The sequence below is a fragment of the Hypanus sabinus genome, chromosome 16, assembly GCF_030144855.1.
Source record: "Hypanus sabinus isolate sHypSab1 chromosome 16, sHypSab1.hap1, whole genome shotgun sequence".
NCBI classification, from domain to species: domain Eukaryota; kingdom Metazoa; phylum Chordata; class Chondrichthyes; order Myliobatiformes; family Dasyatidae; genus Hypanus; species Hypanus sabinus.
The window spans coordinates 1439179-1453290 of NC_082721.1; the positions used below are offsets into that span (position 1 = coordinate 1439179).

The window sequence follows — 14112 nt, forward strand, 5'->3', positions numbered from 1 at the left end:
GGGTGACCATAGGAGGACAAGAGTCCGAGCCCTTCCTTGTACACACAGGGATGAGGCAGGGTCATGTGCTAGCACCAGTGCTCTTTAACATCTTCCTCTCGTGTGTTACCAAGCTTCTCCACAATGAGATTGAGGACAGCAGCGGTGTGGCAGTGGACGTCAGATTAGATGGCAACCTCTTTAACATGAGCAGGCTCCACACAACCACCAAACTCCATAGAGAATGGGTCCTGGAGCAGCAGTATGCAGACGACTGTGCTCTTGTGGCCCATACTCTGGAGGATCTTCAGACTGTCCTTGCTGTAGCGGTCGGAGCATACAGCAGGGTGGGGCTGACTGTCAATACCACCAAGACAGAAGCGGTTTGCCAATGGAGTGCCACTGTCCCACCCACCCTACCTGCCTTCATTATTGGTGATGAAAAGCTGTCAATAGTGCCATGTTTCAAAAATCTGGGGAGCATTCTCTCTGAGAATAGCAGCATTGACATCCACAGCTGCATTAAACAGGCATCAGCTGCCTTTGGGAAACTTCGGCATAGAGTCTTTCAGAACAGGAGCCTTCGTCCCTCCACAAAAGGTCGCCGTATACCAAGCGGTCTGTGTCACCACCCTCCTTTATAGCTGTGAAGCTTGGGTAACCTACAGCCGTCACATCAAGTCCTTGGAACGCTTCCACATAAGCTGCCTTCAGTGCATCTTGGGAATTACTTGGTGTGAGCGGGTGCCTCACACTGAAATACTTGTAAAGACCAACTGCAGAAGTATTGAGGCCATGATCACCCAGCGTCAGTTGCAGTGTCTGGAGCACATGATAAGGATGCCCCAATGTCGGCTGCCCCGCAGAGTGTTATACGGCCAGCTACATCATGGTCAATGCTCAGCTGGAGGGCCGAAGAAGCGCTATAAGGATCAGATGAAGAATGCTTTAAGGAAGCGCAAGATCAGACCTGTGGACCTGGAGGATGTTGCTGCTGACCGTATCACTTGGCGACAGCTGTGTAGGGATGGAGTTTGTATTCTGGAGATGGAAAGAACAACCAGAAGACAGCAGAAGAGAGCCAGGAGAGATGCAGCCATGGTTGCCATCACTACAACCACTACCACATATACATGTCCCATCTGCAGTAGAACTTGTAGGCCCAGGATAGGACTGTATAGTCATCAAAGATCTCACCGTTAAAGGAATGGACGTCGTCATCAGATTCCAATGGACAACTGAAGAAGTGGGGGGGGGGGTGTATTTACATATGACTCACCGTACAGTCTGGTCAGAGAGCCAGCCAGCATCACAGTGGTTGAACCCATCCTGGAAGGCAGCCAGGAGGTGCTGGGGTGAGGCCATTGTGGCCGAATTCTGCTGACAGATCTGTGTAGCTTCCTTGAAGGTTAATGCATACCTGTTGTTGCTGGAGCGATAGTGGAACACCGTCCCTGAAACAGGAGAAACCAAAGGTAAGTGCACAGCTCCTCCTCCCTCGGAACTGGAGAGTGTGTGGGATCAGCCTGTATCCCCTGAGGTTGTGGACAGTTCCCTTAGGTAAATACCCCAATTCTAGCAGCGTAGAGCTATGCCTGCAGACCGACAACACACTGCCCCTAATGTGCTGCTCCTTCTTTGCACACTGCTTGCCTCAGCAGGTTGCTCACCTTCTCCATCCCAATCCCCCCTCTCCACGCTGATCTCACCCCTGCACACTGATCTCCACTCTCCATGCTGATCTCCACTCTGATCTCTCCTCTCCACGCTGATCTCACCCCTGCACACTGATCTCCACTCTCCATGCTGATCTCCACTCTGATCCCCCCTCTCCACGCTGATCTCACCCCTGCACACTGATCTCCACTCTCCACGCTGATCTCCACTCTGATCTCTCCTCTCCACGCTGCTTTCCACTCTGCATGCTGATCCCCCCTCTCCACGCTGATCTCACCCCTGCACACTGATCTCCACTCTCCATGCTGATCTCCACTCTGATCTCTCCTCTCCACGCTGATCTCCACTCTGATCTCTCCTCTCCACGCTGCTTTCCACTCTGCATGCTGATCTCCACTCTCCATGCTGATCTCACCCCGCACACTGCCCACACCCCCTTCCCTGTGATGCACTTGTGGTTTCTGCTTCCCATATCCCCTGCATCCCACTCCTCCTTAGTGTCATTGAAAGTACAACACAGAAACACACTCTTCAGTCCATCTAATCCATGCTGAAACCATTAAACTGCCTTCTCCCATCGACCTGCACCAGGACCATAGTCTTCTATATTCCTGCCACCCATATACCTATCCAAACTTCTGTTAAACATTGAAATCAAGCTTGCATAAGACAGTAAGATATAGGAGCGGAATTAGCTCATTTGTCCTGTCAAGTCTGTTCCATCATTTCATCATAACTAATCTATTTTCACTCTCAACTGCAACCTCCTGCCTTCTCCCCATATCCTTTCATGTCCTGACCAATCAAAAATTGATTAACCACTGCCTTAACTATTCATAAAGACATGGTCTCCACAGCCACCTGTGGTGACAAATTCCAGATTCACCACTCTCTGGCTAAAGTAATTCCTCTTCATCTCCAATCTAAAAGGACGCCCCTGTATTCTGAAGCTGTCCTCTGATCCTCAACTCTCCTACCATAGGAAACATCCTCTCCACATCCACTCTATCAAGGCCTTTCTCCGTTCGATAGATTTCAATAGGGTCACCCTTCATTCTTCTGGATTCTAGTGAATACAGGTCCAGAGCCATTAAACACTTTTCATATGACAAGCCGTTCAATCCTGGAATCATTTTCATTAATCTCCTTTGAACCCGCTCAAGTTTCAGCATATCTTTTCTATGATAAGGTGCCCAAAACTGCACACAATACTTCATGTGGCCTCACCAGTGCTTTATAAAGCCTTAACTTAACATCCTTGCTTTTATCTTCAAGTCCTCTCGAAACAAATACTAACATCACATTTGCCTTCCTCACCACAGACTCAACCTGCATATTAACCTTCAGGGCATCTTGCACAAGGATTTCAAAATCCCTTTGTGCCTCAGACTTTCGAATTCTCTCTCCATTTCAAAAATAATCTACCATTTTATTTCTTTTACCAAAGTGCATGACCATACACTTCCTGATGCAATATTCTATCTACCACTTCTTTGCCCATTCTCCTAATCTGTCTAGGTCCTTCTGTAGCCTCTGTAATTCCTCAGAACTACCTGCCCCTTCATCTGCCTTCGTATCATTCGCAAACTTTGCAACAAAGCCATCAATTCCATCATCCAAGTCAGTGACATATAATGTAAAAAGTGGTCACAACACAGACCCCTGTGGAACACCACCAGTCACCAGTAGCCAAAGAGAAAAGGTTCCCTTTATTCCCACTCTTTCCCTCCTGCCAATCAGCCACACTTTATCCATGGTAATATCTTTCCTGTAATACCATAGGCTCTTGGTTGTTAAGCAGCCTCATGTGTGGGACCTTGTCAAGGGTCTTCTGAAAATGCAGGAACCACTTGTGCTGGCAGCTTCTCCCACACTATCACAACCCCCTAAATGAAGAAGATTCTCCTCATTTTCCAATTAAACTTTTCCCCTTTCACCCTGAACCCATGACCTCTGGTTGTCATACTACCTAACCTCAATGGGAAAAGCCTTCTTGCATTTACCCTATCTCTACCTTTCATAATTTTGTATACCTCTATCAAATCTCCCAATCTTCTATGTTCAAAGGAATAAAGTCCTAACCAATTCAATCTTTCCATATAGCTCAGGTTCTCCAGACCTCACAACATCCTTTTCCTGTACATTTAGCCAACATCTTACCCACAGGAAGGAGGCTTTCCTGAATTGCCAACTTGATTTATCAGAGGGTGTCTTTGATGATGGTTCAAAACTGGCCCACACTTGAAGTCACACCCATGTCCAGACTCCTCTCCCTTTCTGACCATCAGAACCATCTCCCTGGTCACCCCTCAGATATGTTCCCTGGGTCTCAGTCTCCACAGAACCAGAGAGATCCTCCCATACTCATCTACCAGTCCTTATCAAACCCTGCGTAAACACAGGCAATAGCTGGATCATGTGTGAAAACCAAATAAACAGAAACACAGACACACAACACATGAGCTGTTGCGGTGAAGAGGGAAGACACAGATGAACCAGATCTCCACCATTTCTGTCCCAGTGATGGTCTTACTAAATGTAGACTTTCCCCCCACCAGGACAGTGTTAAGCTAAAGCACTCCCCAGTGATCTTGAGACCAGGGCGCCCAACCTTGTTGCTGGGTTACTACACCCATTACTGAACAACAGAACAGAAACGTCCACTCACACCTCGTGACTGCACATCTGTGGCCCACCCGGTCACAGCTGCTGTTGTTCATCCACCAGGTGAGAGGTTTAGTGGAATACCCACCCCATCCACCCTCCTCCTGTCACAGTCCTGGTGGGTTTGCATCACAAGTTCTCTACTTCACTGGACAGGAACCACCAGCAGCATGGTCAACTGCAGAGCCATAATAAATGTTCCTGTCCCAAGACATGTACATACATTTCCGCACACAGTGGTGTACACAGGTTCACATGCATAGACACACAAACATCAATTCTGTCTACATGGGCAGTTGGACCCTGAATTGCTGGTCCCCACACAAAAACAGTGTCCACTGGAACTGATCCAGCCTCAGCTCAGCCGGGCGCCAGTGCTGAGGGGGTAAACAAGGCTTTCACCGTTCCCACAACATGTCTGTATTCAGTGCAGTCCAGTTCACTGTTCCCAAGTGAGATTGATGAATGGCTGTTGGCTGACTCACTGTCTTCCTGGAGATGGGAAACAGAACTGGAAATGAACCAAAGGTGATGAAACCCTTTGGCAGAAGCAGAGTAGGGAGTGGACCTTTTGGCCCATCAACAACCCAGTCAACGCCACCTCCTCTCAGTCGTCAGCCAAGCTGGGCAAGTGGTGAAGAACATTCTGCCAAATCAGGTCTGTAACAGGTCGTGTGAACCAACATCGGCGGGGGGGGGGGTTACCGACTGACTTCGCTCTTTATGCTCCACCTGTCGTAGACATATCAGTCTATGATGACTGCACAATTTCTCTCTGCACAACCTTCGTCACATCACATGGGGTGGAACAGATTTTATGTGGCAGCAAAGCCGGGCATCCATGAGGAAGTGTGGAACACAAGACTAAAAGACATAGGAGCAGAATTGGGCCATTCAGCCCATCAGGTTTGCTCCACCATTCCATTATGGCTGATGAATTATCCTTCTCAAACCCATCACCAGCCTTTTCGCTATAACCTTTGATGCCCTGACTACTAAACAATCTACCACTCTATCTGAAGGAGGAGTAACGTGCTGTCCACAATTCCATGGCTAGCCTATCCTACACCTGCCAACCTTCCAAGGCCAGTGATCCCACTGGTCCAGTGACCACAGGACATGCCTGGAGCAGAACCAGGCACACCCAGCATAGATGGGCCCAATTAGTAATCGATAATAGGTGATCACCAGGCACAAACAAAAGAAAATCTGCAGATGCTGGAAATCCAAGCAACACACACAAAATGCTAGAGGAACTCAGCAAGCCAGGCAGCATCTACAGAAACGTTTTAAGCTGAGACCCTTCAGGTGAAGGTCTTGGCCAGAAATATGAACTATGATCACCATGCACACCTGGAAAACAAAAGCAAGTGATCACACGGATGTTAAAACAACACAATCAACAACCAATAGGCAAAGTAACTCGCACTGTGCATAAATATTGATTTCTCTAACTTGAAGTAATTTTTCATAACTTCTTCCATTCCCCATACTGGCTCCCCGATCACCTCTTCTCTTACTCTCACCTGCCTGTTACCTCCCTTCCCCTTTTCCTAAGGACCACTCTCCTTTCCTGTCAGATTCTCTGTTCAGCCCTTTACCTTTTCCACCTCCTAACTGCTCCCACACCTACAGACTGGGCATTTCATAAACAGGGTGATACAGAGACCAGACACTTCACAGGCAGTGTGATACACGGACAGGACGCTCACAGATAGTGTGATACAAAGATTGGACATTTCACAGACTGGATATTCCACGGACAGGGTGATATACAGACTGGACAATTCACAGGCAGTGTGATACACAAACCGAACATTACAGAGACAGAGTGAGGCACAGACCGGACATTTCAGAGACAGTGTGAAATGTAGGCTGGACATTTCAGATTCAGTGTAATATCACAGCCAGTGTGATACACAGACCAGACATTTCAGAGGAAGATAATCCATGGACAGGGTGATACTCAGGCTTGACTTTTCAGAGACAGTGTGATACACAGTTTAGATATTTAACTGACAGTGTGATATACAAACCGGACATTTCACAGACGGATAGATTCACACACTGGACATTTCACTGACAGTGTAATGCATGGACCAGATATTTTAGAAACAGTGTGATACACAGACCAGATATTTCACAGACAGAATAATACACAAACCGGATATTTCACAGACAGTGTGATACACAAACTGGATATTTCACAGACAGTGTAACACACAGGCAGGTCATTTCAAAGGCTGGGTGATATAAAGATCTGACATTTCAGAGACAACGTGATGCACAGACCAAAAATTTCACAGGCAGTGTGATACACATTTCACATATAGTGTGATATGCAGACCAGATATTTCTAAGACTGTGTGACACACACAGCACACATTTCATAGCCTGTGTGACACACGGACCAGATATCTTGCAAGCAGTGTGATACACAGACAGGTCATTTCACAGGCAGTGTGATACACAGCCTGGACATTTCACAGACAGTGTGACACGCAGACCAGACATTGTGCAGGCAATTTGATACATTGACCAGACATTTCACAGTGTGATCAATGGAGCAGACATTTCACAGACTGAGTGATACAGACCTGATATTTCACAGACAGTGTGACACATGGACTGGACATTTCACAAACTGGACATAACACAGACAGTGCAATACATGGAACAGACATATCCAGACAGTGTGTTACACAGGTTGGACAGTTCACATACAGTCTGATACACAGACCGGACAATTTACTGACAGTGTGAGACATGATCAGGATATTTCACTGACAATGTGATACACAGATCGGACATTTCACAGACAGTGGGATACACGTACTGGACATTTCACAAAGGATCTGATTCACAGTGTAGACATTTCACCGACAGTGTGATACACAGACAGTGTGACACACAGACTGGACATTTCATAAACAAGGACATTTACAAACAGGACATAACACAGACAGTGCAATACGTGGAACAGACATTTCGCAGGCAGTGTAATATACAGACTGGACAATTCAGAGCCAGTGTGATACACAGACCAGACTCTTCACAAACAGTGTGATACACAGACTAGTTATTTCACAGACAGTGTGACACACAGACTGGACAATTTACTGACAGTGTGAAACACAGACCAGGCATTTCTCAGACACTGTGATACACAGGCTGGACATTTCACATATAGTGCACCTTAAAACTGTGCCCTCTCATGTTAGTCATTTCAGCCCAGGGAAAAAGCCTCTGTCCTGTAGGCTTGGACCCCAAGATCCCTCCGATCCTCCACACTGTCAAGAGACTTACAATTAATATGATACTCTGCCATCATATTTGTCCTACCAAAATGAACCACTTGACACTTATCTAGGTTGAACTCCATCTGCGACATCTCAGCCCAGTTTTGCATCCTATCAATGCCCTGCTGTAACCTCTGACAGCCCTCCACATTATTTACAACACCCCCAACCTTTGGATCATCAGTAAATTTACTAACCCATTCCTCCACTTCCTCATCCAGGACATTTATAAAAATCACAGAGAGAAGGGGTCCTAAAACAGATCCCTGAGACACATCACTGGTCACCAACATTTTACAGACAGTGTGATTGACAGAACAGACATTTCACAGACAGTATGATACACAGACCGGCTTCCCCAACCTTTGGGTCATCAGCAAATTTACTAGCACATTCCGCCACTTCCTCATCCAGGACATTTATAAAAATCACAAAGAGAAAGATTCCCAGAACATATCCCTGAGGCACCTCACTGGTCACCAACATTTCACAGAGGAAATTAGATTTATGGACCAGACATTTCACAAAGCCTATGACAAAGGGACCAGACATTTCACAGACAGTGTGATGCTGCACACACTGGAGTTTTCACAGACAGTGTGACACATGGATTGGATATTTCACAAACAAGGTGATTCAAAGTCTGGACAAGCCACAGACAGTATGATACACGTGAAGGACAGTTCGCAGGCAGTATGATATATGGACAGGGCAATTCAGAGCCAGTGTGATACACAGACCAGTCATTTCACAAAAAGTGTGACTAACAGACCGGACATTTCACAGACACTGAATCGCGGACGGGACATTTCACAGGCAGTGGGATAAACAGACCAGACATTTCACAGGTAATGTGACACTCAATCCAGACATTGCACAGAAAGTGTAATACACAGTCCAACCATTTCACAGACACTGTGATACATGGACCAGACATTTCCAGGCAGTGGGATAAACAGACTGGTTATTTCAGAGACAGTGTGACACATGGACCGGACATTTCACAAACAATCTGATACACAGACCAGACATTTCACAGACAGTCTGAAACACAGACTGGACATTTCAAAGACAGTATGATACACAGGCCCGACATTTCACGACAGTGTGATACACAGACTGGTCACTTCACAGATAATTAAAGATATAGACCACACATCTCAAAGACCATGTGATAGAGAGACTGGACTTTTCATAGACATTGTCATACACAGATCAAACATATCACAGACAGTCTGATGCACAGACTCATCATTTCAGAGACTGTGTGATAAATAGACTGGGCATTTCACAGACAGTAAATACACAGACCTGATATTTCACAGACAGTGTGAAATAACAGTCTGGACATTTCACAGACAGTACGATACACATACCAGACATTTCACAGACTTCTGTGATACACAGTCTGGACATTTCAGACACAGAGTGATATGAACTGGGCATTTCATAGACAGTGTGATACAGAACCAGACAAATCACAGGCAGTGAGATACACAGACTGAACAATTCACAGACAATGTGATACACAGATGAGACATTTCACAGACACGTGTGATACGCAGATCAGATATTTCACAGACAGTGTTGTATCAGACTGGGCATTTCATAGATAGTGAGATACACAGACTGAACAATTCACAGACAGTGTAATACACAGATGAGACATTTCACAGACGGTATGGTACACAGACCGGATATCTCATAGACTGTGTGAAACACAGAGTGGACGATTCACAGACAGTGTGATACACAGATCAGATATTTCACAGACAGTGTTGTAACAGACTGGGCATTTCATAGACAGTGTGATGCACAGACCAGACATTTCACAGGTGGTGTGGTACGGACCAGACATTTCACAGAAAGTTTAAGACAAACAGAGGACATTTTACAGAGACAGTGTGATACACAAACAGGACATTTCATGGACTGTGTGAAACAGAGTGGACACAGTGTTATACACAGAGCCAATATTTTGCAGACAGTGTAATACACAGTGCAGTCATTTCACAGCCAGTGTGATACACCAACAGGACATTTCACAGACAGCATGATACACAGACCTGATATTTCAAAGATGGTGGGAAACATTAACCGGACATTTCACAGACAGTGCAATACACAGACAGGACATTTCACACACAGTGTGATACAAGAACCGGACATATCGCAGGGTGTGTGAAATGGATACCAGACATTTCACAAACAGTGAAACCCATACATTAGACATTTCAGACTGTGTAATACACAGACAGTGTGCTTTATGGACCAGACTTTTCACAGACTGTGTGGTACACAGACAAGACATTTCACAGACAGTGTGAACCACAGTCTAGTCATTTCACAGCTAGTGTGATGCACAAACAAGTCATTTCACAGATAGTGTAATACACAGACAAGATATTTCACAGACAGTGCGATACACACACCGGACATTTCACAGGAAGTGTCATACATCAACCGGATATTTCACAGACAATGTGATACACAGTCCAGACATTTCACAGACAGTATGGTAAACAGACCAGACATTTCACTTACAGTGAGGTACACAGTCCATCCATTTCACAGGCAGTGTGATAAATGGACCAGACATTTCACAGACAGTGTAAAACATAGAATATTTAATAGACCATATGATTCAGAGACTGGAGATTTCAAAGACGGTGTCATACACAGACCAGAAATCCACAGGCAGTGAAATACGCAGACTGGACATTTCACGGACAGTGTGATACACAGACCAGACATTTCACAAACAGTGTGATATTCAGACCAGCCATTTCACAGTCCGTGTGATATGCAGACAGGACATGCCACAGAAACTGCCGTACACAGACCAGACATTTCACAGACCATGTAAGACATAGACCGGACATCTCACAGACAGTGTGATACAGAGACTGGACGTTTCATAGACAGTGTCAAACACAGATGAGACATTTCACAGTGTGATACACAGACCAGATATTCCACAAACAGTGTGATATACGGACTATTCATTTCACAGTCCATGTGATGAACAGCCCCGACATGCCACAATCGATGTGAAACACAGTCTGGACATTTCACAGACAGAGTGATAAACAAACCGGACATTTCATAAACAGTGTGATACACGGACCATTCATTTCACAGACAGTGTGATACACTGTACAGACATTTCTCACAGACCGGACATTTCATAGACTGTGTCATACATAGACTGGGCATATCACAGACAGTGTAAGACACAGACCGGACATTTCACAGACACGTGATACAGAGACCAGACATATCACAGTGTCATACAGAGCCCAGACATTTCCCAGGCAGTGTGATAAATGGATGGGACATTTCAAAGACAATATGATTGACAGACAGGACATTTCACTGACAGTGTAATACACACACCAGTCATTTCACAGACAATGTGATTCATATTACAGACATTTCACAGACAGTGTGATGCATAGACTGGGTATTTCACAGACAGTGTGAGTCACAGATCGGACATTTCGCAGACCATGTGAGACCCTGATCAGGCATATCACAAACAATGTCATACAGAGACCAGACATTTCAGAGGCAGTATCATACATGGACTGGACATTTCACAGACAATGTGATTGACAGACAGGACATTTCACAGAGACAGTGTAATACTGACCGGACATTTCATAGACTGTGAAACAGACTGGACAAATCTCAGACAGCGTGATACTTAGACAGGATATTTCACAGACTGGACATTTCACAGACAGTGTGAAGCACAGTCCAGCTATTTAACAGCCAGTACAATACACCAACAAAACATGTCACAGACAGTGTGATACACAGACAAGACATTTCACAGACAGTGTGATAAACTGACCAGACATGTCACAGACAGTGTGATACACTGACCAGACATGTCACAGACAGTGTGATACACTGACCAGACATGTCACAGACAGTGTGATACACTGACCAGACATGTCACAGACAGTGTGATACACTGACCAGACATTTCACAGACAGTGTGATACACGGACTGGGTGTTTCGCAGACAGTGTGTTACACACACCAGACAGGACATATTCAAGACTATGTGATACACAGACCAGACATTTCACAGACAGCGTGATACACAGATTGGATAGTTCACAGACAGTTTAAAACATAGACACAACATTTAACAGACCATGTGATACAGAGACCAGACATTTGACAGACAGTGTGATACACAGACTGGGTGTTTCGCAGACAGTGTGTTACACACACCAGACAGGACATATTCAAGACTATGTGATACACAGACCAGACATTTCACAGACAGCGTGATACACAGATTGGATAGTTCACAGACAGTTTAAAACATAGATAGAACATTTAACAGACCATGTGATACAGAGACCAGACATTTCACAGACAGTGTGATACACAGACTGCACATTTCTCAGACAGTGTGGTACCCCGGATCAGATATTTAACACACTGTGTGATACAGGGACCACATATTTTATAGACTGTGTGGCACACTGACCGAACATTTCACAGACACTGATACACCGCCCTGACATTTCACAGACAGTGTGATACACCGAACAGACATTTCACAGACAGTGAGATACACCGCCCTGACATTTCACAGATAGTGTGATACACCGAACAGACATTTCACAGACATTGAGATACACAGACCGGTCAATTCACAGTCAGTATGATACACAGACCGAATAATTTAGAAGCAGTGTGATACACGCACCAGACATTTCACAGGCAGTGCGATGCACAGAGTGCACGTTTGACAGGCAGTGTGATGCCGACACCAGAACATTCTCAGACAGTGTGATATACACACCAGACATTTCACAGACAGTGTGATACATAAAGCAAACATTTCACAGTCAGTGCTTTACACATGCCAGATATTTGAGAGACTGTGTGATACACAGACTGGACAATTCACAGACAGCATGATACACAGATCGGATATTTCACAGACAGTGTGATACATTGACGGGACGTTTCACAGACAGTGTGATGCACAGACTGGACGTTTCTCAGAGAGTGTGCTACACAGTGTTACCCATAACCCATTATTTTTCAGGCTCCATGTACTTATCAACGCATCTCTTAAAAGATCCCATTGTATCCGCCTCCACCACCATCGCCGGCAGCCCATTCCATGCACTCACCAATCTCTGTGTAAAAAACTTACCCCTGACATCTCCTCTGTACCTCCTTCCAAGCACCTTAAAACTGTGTCCTCTTGTGGCAGCCATTTCAGCCCTGGGGAAAAGCCTCTGACTATCCACATGATCAATGCCTCTCATCATCTTATAGTGCAGTGACCAGAAATGAGCACAGTACTCCAAATGGGCTCTGACCAGGATCCTATACAGTTGTAACATTTACCTCTTGATGCTTGAGCTCAATCCTGTGTTGGAGGAGGTCAATGCACTATATGCCTTCTTAAACACATGGTCAACCTGCACAGCTGCTTTAAGGGTCCTGTGGACTCGAACCCCTCTGATCCTCCACACTGCCAAAAGTCTTACCATTAATATGATTTTCTGCCATCATTTGTAAGCTACCAAAATGAACCACCTCACACTTAAACAACACACACAAAATGCTGGTGCAACGCAGCATCTATAGGGAGAAGCACTGTTGACGTTTTGGGCCGAGACCCTTCGTCAGGACTAACTGAAAGGAAAGATACTAAGAGATTTGAAAATAGTGGGGGGAGGGGTAAATGTGAAATGATAGGAGAAGACCGGAGGGGGTGGAATGAAGCTAAGAGTTGGAAAGGTGATTGGCAAAAGGGATACAGAGCTGGAGAAGGGAAAGGATCATGGGATGGGGGGCCTCGGGAGAAAGAAAGGGGGAGGGGAGCACCAGAGGGAGATGAAGAACAGGCAGAGTGATGGGCAGAGAGAGAAAAAAAAACCAAACAACTAAATATGTCAGGGATGGGGTAAGAAGGGGAGGAGGGGCATTAACGGAAGTTAGAGAAGTCAATGTTCATGCCATCAGGTTGGAGGCTACCCAGCTAGTATATAAGGTGTTGTTCCTCCAACCTGAGTGTGGTTTCATCTTAACAGTAGAAGAGGCTATGGATAGACATATCAAAATGGGAATGGGACGTGGAATTAAAATGTGTGGCCACTGGGAGATCCTGCTTTCTCTGGCAGACCGAGTGTAGGTGTTCAGATAGGTCTCCCAGTCTGCGTCGGGTCACCTATCTGGGTTGAACTCCGGCTGCCAATTCTCAGCTCAATTTTGCATCCTATCAATGTCCCACTGTAACCTCTGACAGCCTTCCACCTTATTCACAACACCCCCAACCTTTGTGTCATCAGCAAACTTACTAACCCATTCCACCATTTCCTCATCAAGGACATTTATAAAAAACATGAAGAGAAGGGGTCCCAGAACAGATTCCAGAGGCACACCACTGGTCAACAACATTTCACAGACAGTGCGATATTCCGACTGTAAATTCCACAGAACATGTGATACAGAG

At 45.4% G+C, this 14112-nt stretch overlaps 1 protein-coding gene across 1 annotated transcript in view; it reads right to left on the reverse strand.

The window, feature by feature from the left end:
- Nucleotides 1-14112, reverse strand: part of ncanb (neurocan b) — a 232132-nt gene that overhangs the window by 197589 nt on the left and 20431 nt on the right. The window contains exon 3 of the mRNA XM_059992388.1: nt 1259-1433. Within this exon, the coding sequence (XP_059848371.1) occupies nt 1259-1433 (175 nt within the window). The remainder of the gene's footprint in view (nt 1-1258; nt 1434-14112) is intronic.